At 40.8% G+C, this 22,050-nt stretch overlaps 1 protein-coding gene across 2 annotated transcripts in view; it reads left to right on the top strand.

Moving 5' to 3' along the window:
* Window positions 1-22,050, top strand: part of ACTN2 (actinin alpha 2) — a 73,238-nt gene that overhangs the window by 9,624 nt on the left and 41,564 nt on the right. For both annotated transcript variants that reach the window (XM_077345531.1, XM_077345523.1), the window contains exons 2-7: window positions 4,785-4,899; window positions 6,124-6,243; window positions 9,126-9,212; window positions 14,072-14,159; window positions 16,072-16,150; window positions 18,754-18,835. In XM_077345531.1, coding sequence (XP_077201646.1) covers window positions 4,785-4,899; window positions 6,124-6,243; window positions 9,126-9,212; window positions 14,072-14,159; window positions 16,072-16,150; window positions 18,754-18,835 — 571 coding nt within the window. The remainder of the gene's footprint in view (window positions 1-4,784; window positions 4,900-6,123; window positions 6,244-9,125; window positions 9,213-14,071; window positions 14,160-16,071; window positions 16,151-18,753; window positions 18,836-22,050) is intronic.

Here is a 22,050-nt window from a genome sequence, read left to right as displayed (position 1 = left end):
GCGATTTCTGCCGAGACCGGAAGCCTGTGGGAAACGCTAAAAAACGCAACTGATTCCACTACAAAGGCAGGTATGCATAACGACGAATCCCACTATTTTAAATGGCGATTTTTCATTCCGCAAACAATTTGCAACAAAGATCCCTGTGCGAAAAGGCCCTTAATCTAGAGATGAGGTATGATTCCAAGGGTTCCTCAGGTACTACCTGGGGACTGGCATCCCTACTCTGAACAGTTCTAGCTGCCTGGTGAGCAAGATCCTGTTGTGCATAACGATACCCCAAGGACTTGCAAGGGGCACCTCCTCTATGTCCCTCCACACACTATTTCCTCTTCCTGGCAACCTCCATATTCTTACCCTTCCCTGCTTCCTTTCTTCCTTTCCACTCATCTGCCCATTAACCTTTTATCTTACCCCCTCATCTTTAGCTGCATTTATTATTTATTTATTTCATTTATAGTCCACACTTTTCCACAATAGGGACTCAAAGCAGCAGACCTTCTTTTCCTCTCCTCCATTTTCTACGCACAACAATTCTGTAAGGTAGGCTGGGCTGAATGCATATGATTGGCCCATGTGCTTCCACAGCAAAGTAGGAATTCAGACCTGGGACTCCCAGATCCTTGTTTGAACTCTTAACAACTATACCACACTGGCTTCTGCAGGGTGATGGGTGTGGAACAGTAGCAAGCTGAAGAACTTGGATGAGTTATGCAAGTTGAATGCTAGCAAATCACCTCGTGTTTGCTGCTGGGCCTGCTTTGGATGAGTTCTCCCTTGCAGGCTAAAACAGCCTGTAAATGATCCTGCCTCTCCCCTGTTTTACTGGCAGTAACCAAAGCTTGACAATACTGCTGTGGTTGCCTAGCAATGACCAACAAGGGCAACTGTTTCTTAAAGCTATAGGCTCTCCTTTTATCCTTTTGGGGTGTTACCCCTCCCCATATATTTTTTTTAAAAGATTTCATATTTTTCTGCAAACATGCAGTTTTTCTCAGGTTTATAGAAAGAGTTGTCTTTTCTATTCATGGCTCTAATCTCTGGGTTTGTGTCCACAGATTTGTCCATGTTGAGAATTAGATATATTGATGTTTTTTACTAACTCCTGAGGAAACTTTACACCTATGAATTCTGCAGTGGAGAAGAGATATGTAAAACAAAAATAGTATTCAGGATGTCAGATCAATATAACATTTCCTTTGATCTTTCTTCTCAGTTGATGGCATGTATCTTTCTGGCACTTTTCTCATGCAATAGTGGCTCTGTGAAATGGCCAGTGTGGACTAGGCAGTAAAACAATGTGTTGGAAACAGTGCAGACCTGCCTAACTAGCCAAACCAAGCACAGCAAACCTCCTGGTCTTCCTGCCTGCTAAAACAGGTGGGTTGTCAAGCACCTGGCAGCCCATAATACATTGGCCTTTGCCAAGCTAGAATTGAACATAAGGGGCATAAACCATACAGTATATATGGTAAGGTGATCAGCTTTAATAAATAAAATAATTTCCCCACATAAATGATTAGGGGTATGTCCTAACCACTGTGGTTATTATTATAGGCAGTGTCCAGGGAAGATCCATGATGCCCACAAATATATAGCATCCTGACGCATCACCGATGTTATAGTTCAGGGGTGGCCAAACTCAGGATGTTCATGGACTACAATTATCATGAGCCCCTGCCAGCATGCATGGACATCTGGAGAGCCACAGTTAGGCCACACCTGCTCTAACTGAATGTGTGAATGGGAACCACTTTCATCTGAGATGCAAAGTGGCAGTTTGTCTTCACAGGAGACCATGGGTTCTTCTGAATCAAGTAACACCAATGCATTTATTATTTTGAGACATAAACTTCTTGGAAAGAGCCTCTTGTGGTGCAGAGTGGTAAGGCAGCCATCTGAAAGCTTTGGCCATGAGGCTGAGAGTTCACTATCAGCAGCCAGCTCAAGGTTGACTCAGCCTTCCATCCTTCTGAGGTCGGTAAAATGAGTAGCCAGCTTGCTCTGGGGTAAACGGTAATGACTGGGGAAGGCACTGGCAAACCACCCCGTATTGAGTCTGCCATGAAAACGCTGGAGGGTGTCACCCCATGACTCAGTGCTTGCACAGTGGATACCTTTACCTTTACCTTTAATCTTCTTGGAAGTCCCACAGTTTCCCAAAAACCTTTACTAGCCTTCTTACTGATAGGATTGTGAGCAAGGGTACCCACTGCTTTAGGAGTTTTAAAGACATGCTGAGATTTAATTCTTTTTAACGGCACTGCTGATTTTTCTGTTCTTTTAATTATTGTAATCTCATCAAACAGTTGGATTATAAGAGCTACATTCATATGCTCAATTTCCTCCATAGTCCCTTTCTTATTCCCATCTTTGATACTTAGAACCCAATAAACCTGCAGGTTATGCAAGGTCTTGTTGGTCATTGAATAATCCCTAGCAATTAAATGTGCAGGTGATAGTTTTGTTGTGAATGAGTAGATGCCTTGGGGCAGCTGAAAAAGCCAGTTTTTCATGTTGACACATGGGCTTTCCATTTCTATGTGGCATTTCATTGCTATCTGATACACAGCTGTGTTCGCATGTGTTGAACAATGAACAAAAAGGATCCTACCTAATTAATGCAATACCATTTGCAATCTCAAGGGATTAGAGATTTGCAGAGTATAGTGCTATGTGCTGGTCTAACTGCAGCTTGATCTTTAAGAACTGAGCATATTTTGAATAGTTGCTTCTTGACTATTAATAGGACAGATTAGTCAGAGCCAGTAGTTTGTACTCTCAACAAATGGGAAGAATGAAGGCTCAAGAAAGAGGACTACATAACATGAAAGGCATTAGGGTTGGCTCTGTTATGTTTGTTTGCTCCTCTGGGTCTCTTCAGAAATGCAAATGCTATGCTCCCTGATGCTGTTTTCTTTTTCATGAAATGCTTGAGCAGTGCATGCCCCTGATCTCCATGCATATAGAGGTGCTCCATGTAACATAGTCATATAGACAACTGCATGCCACTGAAAGATGCTTAAAGCTTTGGAGTGATACGTTAAGCACTGACTTGTTTCATAATCAGAGGCGCATTGTGAAATGTAGACACCAGAGGAAAAACACAGCTGAAAATGTGGTATACGTATATCTCACATGACTCTTAGAAATAACCCTGTGAAACTAATATGAAAGTCAAACTGGACTCTCAGGTCCTCAGAATTCTTTTCAATGGCCATCATTTAACATTCAGCAAGAAGATCCAGCTCTGTCTCTCTGTTTCAGTAACAAAAAGGCATTTTTCCCCACAGACCGATAGTGTTCGATTCAGTATTAGACAGGTTCAATTCCAGCATATCTCCTTGAAGAGTTAAACTGCACATTTTTATGCCAGACCTTCTTGGCATGATATTGAATCGGCCACTAGAGGGAACAAAACACATGCAGAACAGACACCCCCCCCACACACACACCACCACCAAAGAAGCAGGAATTACCAGCCAGTAAAATGAGATTGCTGAAATGCTCTCAATTACATGTGACTGGATTATTAGCAAGGAAGTTATTTGCATGCTATAGTCAGGGTGGGAAATTCATATTTGAAATCACTGAAATCCTAGGATTCATCCCACTGATATAAAATATGAGATTGAAACTAGCCAATAAGTTACAAGGTGACAGAAAATGAGAGTCAGTGGGCTGCAGAAAGGAAGAACAAGATAATTTTGTCTCTTCCACAGGGGCAGCTCCATGGAGGGGAGAGAGCAGCAATTTCATCCCCATTTATCTCTTAGCTCCACATTTCCTCATTCACATGGTTGGAATCTCCATGGAGGAACATTATCTCAGAAATTATTTTTATGGGTGCCAGTAGGGGCTTTGGGAATAAACATGAGCCTGGGAAGACTCTGTGTGACTTCCATACATGGGTGATGGTATACAAGTCACTCCCCTTTTAATATTCAAAGTCTGATTTTTTTTATGATGATTAACAGCCTGTTCTTTCCAAACTTCAATTGTATACTGTATCTGATAAGAACAATTCCAACATGAGCATTTTGTTGAATTATTTTATAATTTTAATGTTGTTTCTAACTGATCTAATGTTTTATGTGAGCCCTGCTCAGGTGGAAAGGCAATATAAAAATGTTTAAAATAATAACATGGGATAGAACTAGGGTTTCCAGCCACCCCCCCCCCCCTGAAGTATAGGCTCTCCAGACTACAGAGATCAGTTCCTCCAGAGAAAGTGGATGCCTTGAAGGGTGGACTCTACAACACTGTACTCTGCTGAGATCCCTTTCCCTGGGCTCCACCCCCAAATTTTCAAGACTTTCTCAGTCTGGACCTGGCAGCCTTACCCCCTCACCCCCCACTGGTGGCCAGGGAGGACCTGGCAAGATAGATTGTACCTAGCCCATGACAAATTTATCACTAACAGAGTGGGCATTTAATGGGTCGTGTCTACACTACATGTTTCTGTAGTGTATTTTATAATAGAAGAAACAAATAATAACTTGGTATATTGCGTGGAGATGTTTCAAGATATACTACATTCACAGGCCTGACGTGGATAGTTTAAGAAACAGTAAAATTCTAGAAGTGCTTGATCTTATACTTCAGTAAATATAAAATAGATATGTCTCATATTTGCCAAGTTGAAAGGCAAAGTATTTCTCAAATTTTAATATTTAGTGGCTGTTCACTGTAAAACTGATTGAAATCAGGCTTTAACCAAGTCTCATTTGAATTACAGTAGCTATTTGATATCTTTTTTAACACTTTAACAATTGTTACTGCAGACATTTACAGCCTGGTGCAACTCCCATCTACGGAAAGCAGGGACTCAGATTGAGAATATTGAAGAGGATTTCAGGAATGGCCTTAAACTGATGTTGCTTTTGGAAGTCATTTCAGGTTTGTTTAAAGATGGTCATATCTTCATCACAACATATTTCTAATACTCATTATGACTTTCCAGTACATTGTTGCAGAATCTGTTTACAATTGAATGAGGCTAAATAAAACCTCATAGTCCACCACAATAGGTTGTTCCAGTGTACATAACTATACATTTTATTGATGAACATCCTTTTGTGAGACATGGATATAAAATATGGCTGTCTGAATCTTCTTCCTTGTAAATACTGACAGGGAAGAAATGGTGCCCCAACACAAAGCGAAGTATGAGAGTGGTAGACAAGAGGCAAAGCTTATCTACCTTGTAACATTAGCCTGTGGTGTATTTTATTTTTTCTGCTTCCTTTTTTGATTTTTGCCAAGCTGCATGTTTGTAATTATTTTAAGGGGCAACCCAGTGCACATTTATGAGCAAACACAATTGAATTTATGTAGGCTAATTTCTGCATAAAATGTATTGGGATTAGATTGCAACCAGTCATGATCTTGGGCATTAAACAAATTTCGCATTTGGTAAAGAGACTACAAATTAGGTATAGTTATAATCTGGAATGGCAGAGGGAACATTAGTTTCTACTTCCATCTTTATTGTTACACAGGAATCCTTCAAAGCCTATGTGCCCTTAGCTGTAAATTAAACTGATCAGTCAATCAATGTTGGTTACTTTTTCAGGATGCTTTTAAATTGCTTGGTGATCCTTTTTTTGTAATCAGCTGCAAACTTGAATTGAAAGTAGGGTACTCTCCACAAATATCCTGTAATACCTATTACAGCACTTAAAATCGAGTAAATGAATGTTGATAATTCCATAGTAAACACGTTAATTGAGGAAGAAGCTTTTCTCATAATTTGGCAAATAACTAATGTAATGTATATTTCAGTTACATGGTGTTGAAAAATTCATTCAGATTAGAATAAGTGAAAAGAAGACCATAACAATATTCTACAAATGTTAAAAGGTTAACAAAAAATAAAGCTGAAAAGCGAATGTACAGATACAAGAATTTAATTTAAAATTTTCCAGCTGCATTAAAAATACTCAAAACAAGCCACTTTTATACTTGCATTTCTTTTCAGGGATGGGCTTTGAAGTGAGTAGAAACCTGTAAAAATTGATATTTAGTTTTTAGATAGCACAAAGCATTGTCTCCTCCATCCATCTAGCCACTGGGGTGCCTGCAGTCAGAATGAATAAATGTATGCAATTTGTTTTTCTACAGGGGAAAGACTACCGAAACCAGATAGGGGGAAGATGCGCTTCCATAAAATTGCAAACGTCAACAAAGCCTTGGATTTTATAGCCAGCAAAGGGGTCAAACTCGTCTCAATTGGTGCAGAAGGTACATTAACAAAAAGCCACAAAGACCGTGTTTTTTCTTAGGATCTGCCTGAGTATTATATTACAGTTCAGAGGTTTGGTTGGGTCCAGTATGAAATTTTAAAATGTAGTACTAATACTTGTTAAAGTTAAAAACACAAGGCATATTGCATAGCCTCAATAAAAACAGTGCATGCATGCATACCAACGCCTCCACTGACCAGACACGTTTTGGCAATACCGTCCTTATCAGTGGTCAGGCATCAAATAAAGCCAGCATACAAAAATACAATAAATACAAGGATTGTTATAGCCAATTGCCTCCTTTACATAAAATGATATGATATAAAATGATATACTCAGGACACCATGGACCTTAGTCAGTTCTGTGGACCAGCAGGCCAGATAAAACTATTTGAGGCCTCTGATGTTTCAAAAGCAAGCCCTGGTCTAGTTAAGCACTTTCAGTGTCCAGTAAGTGTCTTGTTATCAGGAGCCAACCTTCATCCAAAGTAGGCTGCATGTCACCTGAGTATATAATTTTATGTCAAGGAGATAACTATATAAACATTCTTGTATTTCTTGTAATTGACCGTTGATAAAGGTGGTAATGCTGAAATGCGTCTGGTCAGTGGAGGCATTGGTATGCATGCATGCACTCATTTTATTGAGGCTGTGCAATAAGCCTTGGGTTTTTAATTTTAATAAATATTAGTAGTAAATGTTAAAATCGAGTTGTACCCTACGGCAGCTTAATTAATTTTTGATATTTTGACATTTTTAGGTTCTTAACTTTGATCTGGGTGAGGGTATTTTCTCCTTTTTGTTTTTGGTTCAGGATGCCAATAAGGTCTGTTAGGAACGTTCCATTCAGATTCTGACTTCCCTCAAACTGTCACCATATCAAAATTACAATTTTAGCTTTTAGCAGCCAAGATAGGGTTAAAATGTTTTAAAATAGGAGAAAGCCTCAGCATTAGTTAGCACTTTCCCCTCTGGTTTATGGCCAGGCCTGATTTAAAGCTGATGTAGATTAGAACAAAGTTCCCATGCAATTTCTTGCTTGGTCCCCCTGCTTTCTCAGTTCTGGTTACCTCGGCAGTGTGACCAGCCTCCTCCTTTTGTGGCCGGGCTTGGGACTGTCCTTGGCAGAGTTATTATAAACAAAGCAATCAGTCAAGACATCTCAATGATGCAGCTATGACTCTGGAGTGCTATATTGGTTTAGTGCTATAGGTCTCAACTTAAAACTAAAAAAAACCCCCTCAGATGTAGATCACGTGGCAAAAAAGGGTTGTGGCAAAAGTGGAACGTTTTGAAATGATAGCACATGAGAGATGACTCATTAATGGAAGGAAATTTGCTGTATTAAACCCCCATCCCAATATTGCTTTACTCAAAATTGAGCCAATAATTTATTTATTTTATTTATTAATTTAACTTCTATACTGTCATCCCAGCAAGCTAGTTCAGGGCGTCAAATAACATTGGATTTAGAATAATTTCAACATCTTCTCAGACTTAAACTTTCCACAGTCAGTTCCCAAGTCTTTCTGCTCATCTGGCGCTAACCAATCAAATTCCTTTGAGCCACTTGTCACTTAAGGATGTCTGACTCTGGTCAGGCATTATCACTTCAGTCTATTCCAAGTTTATACAGCACTTATGAGCTTTTAAAGTGCAATACTCTACAGACGGGTATAAAAATGTGGGTCCTCAGTTAAGCCACTCAGTAGCTAAACCCCATTGCTTGGTGTAAGCATAGAGACAAAGTGGCTCAGAGCCCTGAGTCTACCTAACATGCAAATTCCAGTAGGGAAGAGGAGGTCTCAATCAAGAATAAATGAATGTGCTATGCTTTTGAGACATTTCCTGCCTCACTATCTAATTGTCAACAGCCAACAGAGTAGAGGCTGTGGTGCTGAACTGAGGATATACACAGCATTCTGATACCATAGAGCAGAATGGGAACTCTGTTATTGGCAGTCAGTAGTTCCTATTAAATTTTGGAAGGCCCCTAGCATTTCCAAGGCTGGAACATCCCCACATAGCTTTGAAGTTTTGTACACAGTTTTAATTGACTGGATTCACAAATTGCCATGCACTTCAACGAAGAGCATGAAAGTACATGGAATGTTTGTGCCTGTTGCCATGCCATGAGCATTGCTTTGTGAATCATGAACTAGCTATAATTCGTGAGTCAGTTTGTGCCCATCCCTACCATGCACCCTCTGTTTTCAAGTCACATGGCGTGCTAAGATTGAAGGTGGAGATCTTCAACTAACCTCAATTTGTCATGATATCATATAGGAGTAATAAAGGAGGGAATAATGTAGTGAAGTAAAGGGCTCCTCCAAATCAGTGCATATATAATTTCAACTGTTCCTTCAGCATGTCCAGGACTTGAGTTAGTTGAGACAATGACCAATTAATAGGCTTCCACTGTATTTGCTTCCTTTGGTGAATACTATTTGTTTAACTGGGCTTTGTGTTAATCTTAAATGTATACATTTTCATTTTGTTCATTATGTTTATTGTCCTTTTCCATATATACAGTTATTTTCAGAAGACAAGTATTGTTGTCAAAACAGCAAAATAAGAATAGCATTAATTGAAAACAATTTGATATGAGGTGAATAAAGGGGCTACTGCCAGAACAACAATATGAGGTACACCAAGCCTTACTTACTTTCAAGCAGCCCTACTTAGGATTGTCCTACAATAATCAACTTAGATATCATTCAGTAAATTGCGAGCTGTCTCTAGATATATGAAATCTCAAAAGCAGTGATTTATGGGTTTACTGAAAAATTTAACTTATAACTGTTCATGAATAAAATAACAAAATGGAAAATAGCAGGTATACACACTATGATCACAGTGCAACTCTTTCATTTCACTCAGAAATTGTTGATGGCAATGTGAAAATGACTCTGGGTATGATCTGGACAATCATCCTTCGCTTTGCTATTCAAGATATTTCAGTAGAAGGTAAGAATTTGTTCCACAACACTGTCTTCAAGTATTTTGTCAAGGTGTGTTTAGAGCTGACAGTTTGTTTAAGAAAATGATAGCTTTATTGACAACATTGAATAATGACGTGTCACTTGCTATTGTAGCGGCCAGACTGCTCATAAATAAATGTTTAGGACTGCTGACTCTATATTTGCTGGGTTGCTTTCTTCTTTTGTTTTCCTTCCTTAGACTAAATATAGTGTGGTGTAGTATTTAAAGAGTCCTGGACTCATTTCCTCATCTGGCCCCTTCCTACCAAGCCACAGGACCTCCATCTTCTTACAATTTAGTTTCAGGCGGCTCTGTTAGAGCCATTCCACTATTGCCCCCAAGCATCTGGCCAGTGAGTCTAGGGGTGTATTCAGCGGGTTCCCCATGAGCAGATAGAGCTGGTTGTCATCAGTGTACTGGTGACAACCCATCCCAACCCCCCCCCCCCCGCTGCCTAGCCAGCTGTAATACAGGATCCATAAAGATGTTAAATAACATTGGGGAGAGAATTACATCATGTGATACTCTGCACTGGAGTTCATAGAGGCCTGACTGCTCTTTCCCAACAGCTACCCTCTGTCCTTGACTCTGGAAAAAAGAGACCAGCCATTTTAACGCTGATCCCCATATTCCCATATTGACAAGATAGCAAGCTAAATGATAGCAAGATGATAGGATAATGGCAGAAACTGTTTTGAAATGCCACCCCTGTGCCCCTTTCCCATCTAGCTTAGTCAAGTAGATCAGTCCTCTTAGGGCTGCCTCTCTTCAGAATATAGGTAATAGATGCAATGAATTAATATCTCAGATTGCTAATAGATACATGCACACACATATGTCATAATCTTCCTGAACAAAGTAAACTTCAAGAAGAGGCACAGAAACATCCCTCTTATGCTGCCCTTTCATGGTTGAGGAGTTTTGATATGACAGAAGAGTTAATCATGCAGTCTCAAACCTGCATTCTGAGCCAGAAGAAAGCAGCATGATAATTGGGTTGTGATTGATTCTTTGAATATTTTATGCTGTTTGGCTTTCACTATCTGCTGGTTTAGCATAGTTTAGACATTTTCAGTAGGATGAATTGGTGAGCTGAGATATCTATACATATCTGAAGCATATTACAATATACTCCAAAATTTCAAAGCCATGTGATGTCATCTATCAGTTCAGAATGGTCACTGGAATCTATCACCAGGCCGGGCAGTCACAGACAAAGCTTGACGAGGGAACAAGCATGAAACAGAACAAGTATAAGATGGTATCCATGTTTTTGTTTTTGCCGTCAAGTCCCAGTTGACTTACGGCAACCTCATGGAGTTTTCATAGCAAAAGATATTCGGAGGTGGTTTGCCTTTGTCATGACCCTGGGGTTTTTTGGCAGTCTCCCTGCTAAATACTAGCTGGAGATACTCCCTGCTTGGCTTCCAAGACCTGATGTGATCAGGCTACCTTAGGGCTATCTATGTTAGATGACTGTATAATTGTTCTCCATCTGTAAAACTCTGGAAGATTTTGTTACTTGGCTCAGAAAGTGTGCTAGTGTCTGGAGAGGGCCATTCCCTAATAAATATCACTGTTCTGTCAGCAAAGTGAATCTTATCATGACCCTGAGGCATTATGTGGATAAAGAACATTGACTGGTCCTTAGAAAGCTTTTCCTTGTGGTTAACGTTTCAGTCAGAGAAAACATATAAGACATTGGGTGTTGAGGTATTATGAAACATGACAGGATCAAGGTTTATGGGTGTTTAATTTAAACATTTTTTAAAAAGAACAAAATTTGAGTCTAGTAACACCTTATGAGCCTCTTGTGGCGCAGAGTGGTAAGGCAGCCGCCTGAAAGCTTTGCTCATGAGGTTGGGAGTTCGATCCCAGCAGCCGGCTCAAGGTTGACTCAGCCTTCCATCCTTCCGAGGTCGGTAAAATGAGTACCCAGCTTGCTGCTGGGGGGTAAACGGTCATGACTGGGGAAGGCACTGGCAAACCACCCCGTATTGAGTCTGCCATGAAAACGCTAGAGGGCGTCACCCCAAGGGTCAGACATGACTCGGTGCTTGCACAGGGGACACCTTTACCTTTTACCTTTAACACCTTAAAGTCAAACAGAATTTTATCATATCTGATGAAGTGAACTTTAATTAATGAAAGCTTAAACCTAGAAAAATTATCTGCTCTAAGGCCCATTATGCACGGCTGCCGAAACGGCGATTTTGGGTCACATGGAAAACGCGGAGGGGGAAGACGCGACGCACACCGGTTATGCACGGGGCAGGGCATGACGGCGGCAAAACCCAGAGTAACCGATTATGCACGTGGCGATCCCGGCACCACTTCTGGTTTCGCCCCGCTCACCCGGAAGCTGCGCTTTCTTCCGCGTTTCGCGAACGCGGCTTTTTCAGCGGCATGCACCGAAGCTGCGGTTGGTTGCAGCTGGCACCATGCGTTATCGGTGATTTTAGTCGCCGCCATTCCACCCCGAATGTGCGCTAAAACCCCCGTGCATAATGGGTCTATAAGGTGCTACTGGACTCAAACTTTGTTTTGCTATATCCTGAAAACCTTCCGTCTCTATCATAGATGCTGCAGCATTTTAAAAAGTTATTGTCCTCTGATAACAGTTTTCAAACAGAAACAACACATAAGAAACATTTAAATAAAGTATTCAGGCAGTGGTAGATCCATGACAGAACACAAATGTGTATTTTTGGCTTGAGCAGACAGATATCATTCAGTTCAGTGTATTATTTAACATCAACTGTTTTTTCTGGTTGATGTGCTGATTTAGAGAACAGTTACTCAGTAAATTTATTTTAATCTGATTATGCAGTAGCAATTAGTTTTTAGAGCAATGAAATATATCCAGATTGTTCTTTCTGAATATGAATTATGCTTTTACCAGTATTCAGTAACTTTTAAGAGGATATATATGCCTTTTCAAGGCATGGTTCTATTAAGGAGCACCCCCTAAAGTGGTTTGGATGAGGAACAGATATAGCAAATATATAGCAAAAATATAGCAAATATATCTTAAACCCCAGAAGTCTCCCCACCCACCCCCAGTCAATGACCGTTCATGCCAGTTCTCAGCCTGTCTTTCCAAATTCATGCTAAGGGCAATGACAACCATGGAACAGGCACCATCCATTATTTATAGTTTTCCTGGCATAAGTTTTCAAATTAGCACACAAGAACTGGTGCAAAAATGAAGAAAGGAGCTCTCTGGACACATATCACATATTAATACTAAAGGTAAAGGTAAAGGTATTCTCTGTGCAAGCACCGAGTCATGGGGTGACGCCCTCCAGCGTTTTCATGGCAGACTCAATACGGGGTGGTTTGCCAGTACCTTCCCCAGTCATTACCGTTTTACCTCCCAGCAAGCTGGGTACTTATTTTACCGACCTTGGAAGGATGGAAGGATGAGTCAAACTTGATCCAGCTGCTGGGATTGAACTCCCAACCTCATGGACAGACAGCTTCAGACAGCATTTCTGCCGCTTACCACTCTGCGCCACAAGAGGCTCTATATTAATACTAGTGGGCACATTAATATCAGTTTAATTGTCTTGGCCTCTTTTTTTACCACTGAGAACTCCCTGAAATGTTCAAGAAATCCTAGAAGTGGCACAATTGTGTACAATATGGTTGGGAGGCATAGCTGTATACACGCCCACCTGTATACACGCCCAGTGATATTCATCATCAGTCTTTTGTGTAATCCCACACTGGGCCTGTGTTAGAGCAGGCCCAATGCATCCCTGCACAGAAGACAGAACCCAGTTACAGGTAAATACTGTCCTGTTTTCTTATTTGTACATCAACAAAGAAAAGCAAGTTAAATTACTGTTTTCATTATTTTCTATTGGATTAAATTTACAGTATTGAAAATAAAAGTGAGTTTTCAAGTTTCATGCAGCCCCTTTTCAATATGGAAAAAATGGACGTTGCTGCCATAGAGCTGAATATAATAATTACCTCCTCAGATATTCTGAGACTAATGGTTTGAGAGCTTGTGACTAGCTAATCAAGCACAAAAATTAGAATAAAGAAGAACAAATAATGAAATGTTCATGATGCAGGAATCATGGTAATTTTATATATGATAATTTTCTGCATATATTCTTCTGGGGACATTTGTTCAGTTCTGGCTCCTACCAGTCGAAATTTGGGTCCTGACAGAGCTGGCTAAGTTCTGAAAGGCCTGTAAAACAGCACTCTTGCACCGTAGTCAGGCCGACCCAGTATTATGGACCTCCCTCCTGTCCTCTCCCTATTCCTTCCTCCCTGTTTGAGGCTCCCTCTATTGGGGGGTAGTCTTATCACCATCTGAATTATTGAACCTGCCAACTATATATTATGGTGACTATGGAACAAATTGTATTTTATCATGTTTTTAGAGTTTTATAATGTACAGTATTGTTGGAAACAGTCCTGAGCCTGTCATTGGGGAGTGGTGGTCTATAAATGATATATAAACAGACAAACAAATATAAATAAATACACATAGAAAGAAAGAATCTACCACTCGTGAAAGAGAGATTTGGACTAAATGCAACATTCAAGCATTGTAACTTGGGATAAAGTTAAAACTAAGCATAAACCAGTTCATTAGTCTCAACATAAAGTAACTTTTAACAATTAAAAATAGGCTAAAGAATTTGGAACCTCATGCAGTTACAAGCATTTTCTAAGAAATAATATCTGTTAACTTAAGCAACATTCTTCCACACTGGTACTTGGCTACTCAGTAGCTATTTGGCTGTTGATAACAAACTGTATTCTGAACTTGTTCTGAGACTGTAATATATCCTTTTTACATGTATTTTTGGTGCTCTTTTCAGAGACGTCTGCCAAAGAAGGACTGCTGCTGTGGTGTCAAAGGAAAACTGCACCTTATAGAAATGTGAACATTCAAAACTTCCATCTTAGGTAATGCTGGTAATTTCCAGAAATGAAAATATTAGCAGCTGTTTTGCATTTTCACAGGTGTAGTGGATAGCATCTTTGCAGTTTGAAAAATGGCCAGTTAAGGGGTGATATGGTTCTTTCCCAGGTTGTTTCTTCATGGTCTGAGACCCACATAACTGAGGGTCCACCTGTTACCTTATTCCCCCTGCAGAGCTCTACGCTCTGTGGATACTAACTTACTGGTGGTACCTGGCCTGCGGGGGTGTGGGGTGTGACAACGGCCTGGGCACCGCGCATGTGTGGCAGCTCCATGCAAACGATGTGTGGAGTTGCCGCACATGCGCATTTGCGCCCGCTGGTGGCCGCGCCACCCTCTCCCCCCCCTGCAGCGAGAAACTTGCTGGGCCGTGAGCGAAGCGACCCTAGAAGCAGCCAATTTGCTCAAGGCCTAGCGAGCTTCTCGCTGCAGGGGGGGATAGGGTGGCACGGCTGCTGGCAGCCCGGTGCCGAGGCTTTTGCGGCCACGGCCCGGAGGTTAACAACCCCCGCTCTAGATAATGCATTGTATGTGTTGATTCAAGTGAGTTAATTTGTGTTCCAAGTATGAATTCAATGTCAAAACGTATACAAACACTAGAACCAAGATATCCTTGAGGGGGTCATTAGAATAGCAGAGGTACTATACCCTATGGAGTTTATGATATAGTGGAATTATTGACAACTGGATGTTTTGCAGTGTTAGTAAACAGTGTTTGATGTGTAGAGGCGAAAGGACAGGAGATGTCTTTCATTGTTCCTAGTTATATCATGTATGTTCAAGTGGTCACAAAACTCTTTGCTGGATTAAATAGAAATGTGATAGAATTTCAGGTGTATAACCTATAGCAGACTTGTATATAAGTGACTGAAGGATCTGGATCTGGCAACAGGCAATTTACAAAACAGTAAAATTTTGCCCTGTTGGGATTTATTCTTTGTTTAGTGCATATGCAAAATTCCCCATGAAAATGAACATCATTTCACAAATTATTAGGAACATATCATAAAAGAACCTGAGTAAATGATTCATGATGAAATACAAAAGATATTGAAAATTAGATTTGTAATGGATCCAAAATGTATGTTAACATAGTACCAAACAGTATTAAATATACAGTGAATTTATTAAATATAAGGTAACAGCTGACAGGCTCTTATATGCATCAAGATAAAAAAAAAGAATCTTTACCACACCTTAAAGGTAAAGGTATCCCCTGTGCAAGCACTGGGTCATGTCTGACCCTTGGGGTGACATCGTCTAGCATTTTCATGGCAGACTCAATACAGGGTGGTTTGCCCCAGTCATTACCGTCATGTCTGCTGCCTTACCACTCTGCGCCACAAGAGGCTCATTGCACCACAAGAGTACCACACCTTACTGAGTAGTTAAATAAATTGAAGAATATGGGTCAATGGCAAAACTTACATATTTGATACAAAACAAATCAAAATAATATTTTAATAGAAAATGAAGTGCAATATTACATTATATTGATCAATAAAATAAGATGGAAGGAAATGATTTATTTATATGAGGCATATTTCAAAAGACTGAAATATATAAACTTCAGGGAAATACAATAGGTACTCAGCAGTATTATTGATGAGGGAAAAGGGGGGAAATATATGATACATTGTGAAATGTCAGTTTAATATTCATAGTTCTGTAAATAAAAAATATAGTGTCTTTTTCTTTTCTGTATACTGTATTTTGTAGTGTCTTTTTCTTTTTTGAATAAACCCCAACAAGCTCTAGAACCACAGAAAATGTCATGAGTTATCAGCCTGAGCAAAATATGCAGCTTCTGCATGTAGGCTGATTCTGAGCTGCAATACAGATTGTTATAATATCATTAACATATTTCCATTTTATTTTTGGTTCCTTGCTCTGAAGCTGGAAAGACGGCCTTGGCCTTTGTGCGCTTATCCATAGACACCGACCTGATCTTATTGACTACTCCAAGCTTTCTAAGGTCAATAGAATGGGTGACACAGCATGCTGATTTGCAGTGATTTAGCTCACTTCCTGTGTGCTTAATATGATCCCTTAATAGCAAACTGGGGTGTGTTAAGTAACCAGAAATGACCTTCCTTCCTGGCTCTGCTGGTGAATTGATTGTTTATTGATTTGGTGCATTTCTGTCCTGACCCTTTAGAGTCCTGCTTGAGGCAGCTTAAATTAAAAACAGATATAAAACACAAAAACAAGCAAACAAAAACCATACAAGCCACTATACCCCAGCAGTATAAACCCTGACCTGGATAACCCAGGCAAGCTCAATCCAGTCATATCTTGGAAGCTAAGCAAAACCATTCCTGGCTAGTATTTGGATGGGAGACCTCCATGGGTTTGGATGGAGTTCCTTCAAGGAACACAAGCAGCAGCATTAAAAAAATCTATTAAACAGAAAAAGCATTGAACCCCTAATTCAGGCTTGTTTGCTACAGAGAAACCCCTGAAACATTCTTCAAGATTCAAGAAACCCCAGAAGTTGCATGCTCGTAAAGAATATGGTGGGTATAGCTCTGTACATACTCATCCAGGGCCACTCCCCTCCCCATCCCCTACAGGCACATCATTGGCAGTTTTGGGAGGAGGACAGGTCGACATGATCATATAGTCTCATATTACTTGATAAATGTTTAGCAAATTAAAAAATATGTAAAAAAACAAATTCTCCTCCACCCATTCAGGAGACCTTTCTAGGGCTGTCAAGAAACCATGGTTGAGAAAGCCTGTTCTAATTAAATGCCTGAGTAAAAAGACATGTTTTACCTTCATGCCTAAAGGAAAGTAGGTGCCGGGCAACTCCCAAGGGACATTAATTGGTGAAGGGCCATCAAAGAAATTGTCCTGTCTGTAGTTACCACCTGCCTCACCTCTGAAGGTGGGGGCACAGAGAGCTTAACAGTTGGGCTGCACAGTATGGAAGGACACAGTGCTTCAAGTATCCTGGCTCCAAAGTATTTTGGGCCTTAAAGCTAAGAACTAGCACTTTGAATTGTGCCCTGAAACCAATGGGTAACCAGTGCAGATCTCCAGCAAAGGGATGATATGATCACTGTAATCAACCCCAACAATAGCCTGGAAGCTGCATTTTGGGTTGATTGAACATATGTGGCTATAACTGGCAAATACTGGAACTGATAAAAGGTGGTATGTGCCATGAAGGAAATTTGAACCTCTAGCCATAAGCCAGGATCTAGCAGCATCCCCAGGCTGTGAACTTGCTTCCTCAAGGGGAGTGCAAACATCTCTAGGGGACAATCTGCACTGGGATTCTTATCCCTGGTGACCCCAAATTAAAGCAAGTCATCTACACATTATTTTATTTTTTTATATTTAGCGCTTTAAATTTTCCCTTTGCAATGACTATGATTGATCCGAGGTGATACTACTTTTCTCCCGCGATATCCAGGAGCAGATATAACTCACTACATTTGAGAAAACGATTCCGAGAGCCTCAGTATTTTCTGCATTTTGCTGGCTTAACTTCCTGTCCCGTGCCTCCAATACTGACGTAGCAAAGCAATCTGTTGCTGATTGGTCAAGACTGCCTGGTTCCCGGTTGCCATTCCTTTGCAAGACTTATTTTTTCCCTCATTTTGGGATCTGTTTTAAAGTGACTGCACTCCAAAAGCCTACACTTCTACAAGCAGAAATGTGCCTCTTGGATTTACTTTCCCCTCCTTGTTCTCTGTGAGGCTGCTGCCTCATCTCCCTCCCCCCACCCTACTCCTGGAGGTAAAGAAAGATATACAAGCAACCTTGTGCTCCACTTGTCCCTCCCCCAGCTTGCTCTGGCTGTACACTAAAGAGTCAAAAGGCAGGAAATAAAGCACTCTCCAGCTTTGTGCTCCTTTAATGCTGGCTGGAGCTTCACCCACTCCCAATCATGCAGGAAGGACAATGAAAACGCAGAACGGTGACCTCTGTTTCAAATCGGGAAAAAGGAAGGCTGTAGATATGGGTTCAAATTGACCTGAATTTGACAAGATTTACAATGGGAAAAAATGTGAGTGCAGAAAGGGCCTAGGACATGGTGGCTTTGCAAGTCCCCTGAGCAGATTCTCATTGATCAACAGCATCTTTGTCTTGTCTGAACCTTATTGGCCTTCATCCATCTTGTTATTCTCTCTAGGCACCTAATAATCTAAACCAATTATTTAGATGTGACAAAATAATTGTTTGAGAATGTTAACTCTTGAATTTTGAGCTCTAGCTAGCCACAGTCAGTGTTTCCTGAATGTTTTCACTGCTTTGGTTTTATTCTCTAGTTACACATATGTTTTAAAGTACGCATCTGTGCAATCCAGTTCAACTGTCTCGTGTCACCATTTCTTGTCACAAGACCTATATTTTCCCAATAGTTCCTCAGTAACTTACTTGAGAACAAGGTGGTCTTTTCTTCTTTAAATAAACATTAGTTCAAAGAGTCTCCTTTTAACACCACAATTGAGTAAGTGTCTCTGGGAAATACCCTGTCACCTCGTTCTGATTAAACCATGTTTCATGTATATATTGCAGCAATTTTGTATAAGATGTGCTAGTAATGTTTCCTTTTTTCCCCTGCAGGATGACCCACTGAGAAATATAAACCTTGCCATGGACATTGCTGAAAAACATTTGGATATCCCAAAGATGTTGGATGCAGAAGGTGAGAGTTTCTTCTAATAAGCAGAAAGCTGAACAGCAGCTTTTCAACATCTCCCCCCTCCCACCTGCCACACACACACACTTCATGACAGAGGGATCTTTTCCACACCAAACAGTGATTCACTTGATAATTCCTCTGTACTGGAGAATGCCAAATGAATATTTTGATTTAAATAAGGACCATTTTGCTGGCTGTGAGTGGTTGCCCTATGCATCTACTTCATCACCCTCCTTCAGCTGGAATTTGAGCGTGTGTGGCAATTTCTCAGAAGCTGCAGAAGCGAGCGTCTGCACTAACAACTGGTACATAGTGCTGGCCACTAGGATTGCCCTTTCCTTGGCTTCACCCACCTAGGAAGTAAACAGTGAACTCCACAGAGAATTTTGTTTTCCTCAAGTCTCCCTGCATGCTGAGGGAAGTCAGGCGGTTGCTCTCCTCAGTCTTTTCATCACAGTTGGATTCCAGCAAGTAGAATAATGCTTTCAAAATGTCTGGTACCCGAGGGGAACAATTTTATATCTGAGCCAGAGGCACCTATTGTTTCATTTTAGAGTGTTATGGCAGAGAAGCACATCCACTATGCTTATGATCTGGATGTCCCTTCTGATAAGAAGCACTCCCACCCTGGCCGGTGGCAACCCTACCAGTAGCTAGCAGACATAAGATGTGCATTCCTCTGAATTCTGCTGAATCTACATTTGTGGTGACTGACTAAATTGCCGAAATTGTCGAAGGAGATGAATTGGGTGATACTCTAGCTGTTCTCTAATGGAACACTAGTATGCCCTAGCACATCATCTAGGAATTCCTGAATGAGACATATCTGACAAGCATCTTTTTGCTTTAGAGGCTTCAAATCCTTCTGCTTGCTGTATTTTCATTCTGATAATTTTAAAGCAAGGCCAGCTTGGGTTTTGGCCTAAGATGTCAGGCAGATCCTAATTAGTTCATGAAGTTAGCTGTATTCAGTGGGGAAACTTCTGGAGTTCAAGAAGCAGTGGTAGTTTTTCTCTACCCAACTAGAATTAGCACAGACACATAACAGTTAATAGCAATAGTTAAATGTTTTAATGATGACACTGTACAGGCTTCTGAGATTAACATCTATACAAATAATTAATATGTACTCCCTCCTCTGCTAGTGAGATGCTTCATACAGAGATAATTCATATTTGTGAAAGGATTCATTCATCTAATTTTCCAGTTTCTACAATGGGAATTTCCAAGGATTGTCAAAGAATAAACAACCATTGTGGAAGGCGCAGTTGTATAATTTAATGAATATTCTTGTAATTGCTTCAAATTCTCCAGGGCACTTTTACAAATGCATGTGTCTTGTTATTCTTATCATGCCTGATTTCAGGCTTGTAAAACAGAGGGGGGGGGGGAAGCATCATGAAGTGTTCTCTTCAGAAATGTTGTTTTGCTGGGGGCAGAGAAACATGAAAAGAGTTTCAATTAGATCTGGACAATAAAGGAGGCAGCCAAATATCATAGAATAATTGCAGGACCTAACTTTAAAAAGCAAAGTTGTTTCCAGACAGAGGTTGGCTTTTTAAAAATGATACGCCTGTAATACCAGCAAACCTGAGGCCTGTAATACTAACAGAAAAAATGGTTTCCAAAATTAGTCACTATGCAAAAACATGGTTACTGTAAATGTTTAAAGAGTATAAGGAAAAATTAAGTGTGTTATGTAGGCTTCATTTTAGACAAATTATCTTTAATCTCTGGAACATTTTAAAGGTGTTCTGATTAATTGTCCATGTAAAAAGAAAAGGGCCACACTAAGTCCAGCAAAGAAAATAGGAAAAACAATTGGTGCTTGTAAGGAAAGAAATCCCAGTGCTTTTTGCATCAAGCTTCTTCAGGGGGATATCACTTCAGATTCTCAGTAGAATGTTACTTTTCCTTCTACAAGTATTAAAATGAATTTTCAGCAATCTTGGGGTACTCCCCAGGTCTGAAAATTAAAAAAAATATACAGGGGAGTTTACATTCCCCCACCAAGAGTAAAGTAGCTTCTTTATGCTCACACAGAGAATGCATTTACCAGTTCAGCTGACAACTCTGCAAGGAACCACTTCAAGTTGGTAGTGATGGATGCCAGGAATGGCTCCTTGCCTGGCAGTGATGGTAATGGATGCTGGGAACAGCTCCTTGCCAGGCCACAGAGGCAGCAGACACCAGGAGAGGCTCCCGGCCCAGGTGCCATGGCAGAACACTCTGACTCCACCTGGCTGCCATGGTGGAGTACACCAGAAGCTACCCCTGGCCAAGGCTCCATGGCAGAGCACTCCAAGAGCTGCCCTGGTCCTGGGCACCACATGGAGCAATCCGGGAGGCACCCTGGGCTCAGGTACCATGGAAGATCACTTCACTGGACTCTGAGAGAGGCTCTGACCTGGCCACCGTAGCAGAAGACCTAAAAGTCACTCTGGACTCAGAGTGGCTCCTGGGCACAGTTGCTTCCAGCTAAAGGTGGGTATTGTGGTATGGGACAGCTATGGGAGGGAGAGGAGAGTCCCTCTGGCACTCCAAGCCTTAAAGGGAAGTCTCAGAGATGAGGGAAGGAATTTCCCCACACATTAAAATTGTGGTTCCTGACTTTTTACAACTAATCTCCAAGCTACGGAGATAAGCTGTGCTGGAGAAAATGATGGCTTTAGAGAGTGGTCTCCTTGGCATTATCCCCTGCTGAGGTCCCTCCCCTACCCAAATTCTGGTTTCTCTAGACCCGACCTCCAGTTCTCAACAACTTTCCAAATCCAGAGTTTAATGTTGACATTTAAATGATGGATAGAGGTCAGGGTTGAGGTCTACTGCTGATGGTAGACAACTCAGGATTGAGAACTTCCTGGAGATTTAGGGGTGGGGCAGGGTTTCAGGAGGGCAGAATTTCAGGAGATGAGGGACGTCAGATTCTACCCTCCAAAGCATCCATTTTCTCCAGAGGAACTAATCTATTTAGTCTGGAAGTCAGTTGTAATTGTGGGATATTTCCAGTTCTCATCTGGAGGTTGGCAACCCACACTCCCCCACCTATGTTCATTGATCTAGTGTAACTTGTATTTCTGATATCATCGTGGAGAAATTTCACCATGTCTGCCATCTTCTGTGGTTTTCAGTTGCTACTATCCTCTTTTGATTTATTCCTATCAAACTATTTAAGAAGCTTTTTAGAAGTCTAAATCTTCTAACCCAATTTGGAATTT

This window comes from Paroedura picta, chromosome 1, assembly GCF_049243985.1.
Source record: "Paroedura picta isolate Pp20150507F chromosome 1, Ppicta_v3.0, whole genome shotgun sequence".
Lineage (NCBI taxonomy): Eukaryota > Metazoa > Chordata > Lepidosauria > Squamata > Gekkonidae > Paroedura > Paroedura picta.
Note: the sequence above shows the minus strand (reverse complement) of the source record. Positions and strands in the feature narration are given on the sequence as shown.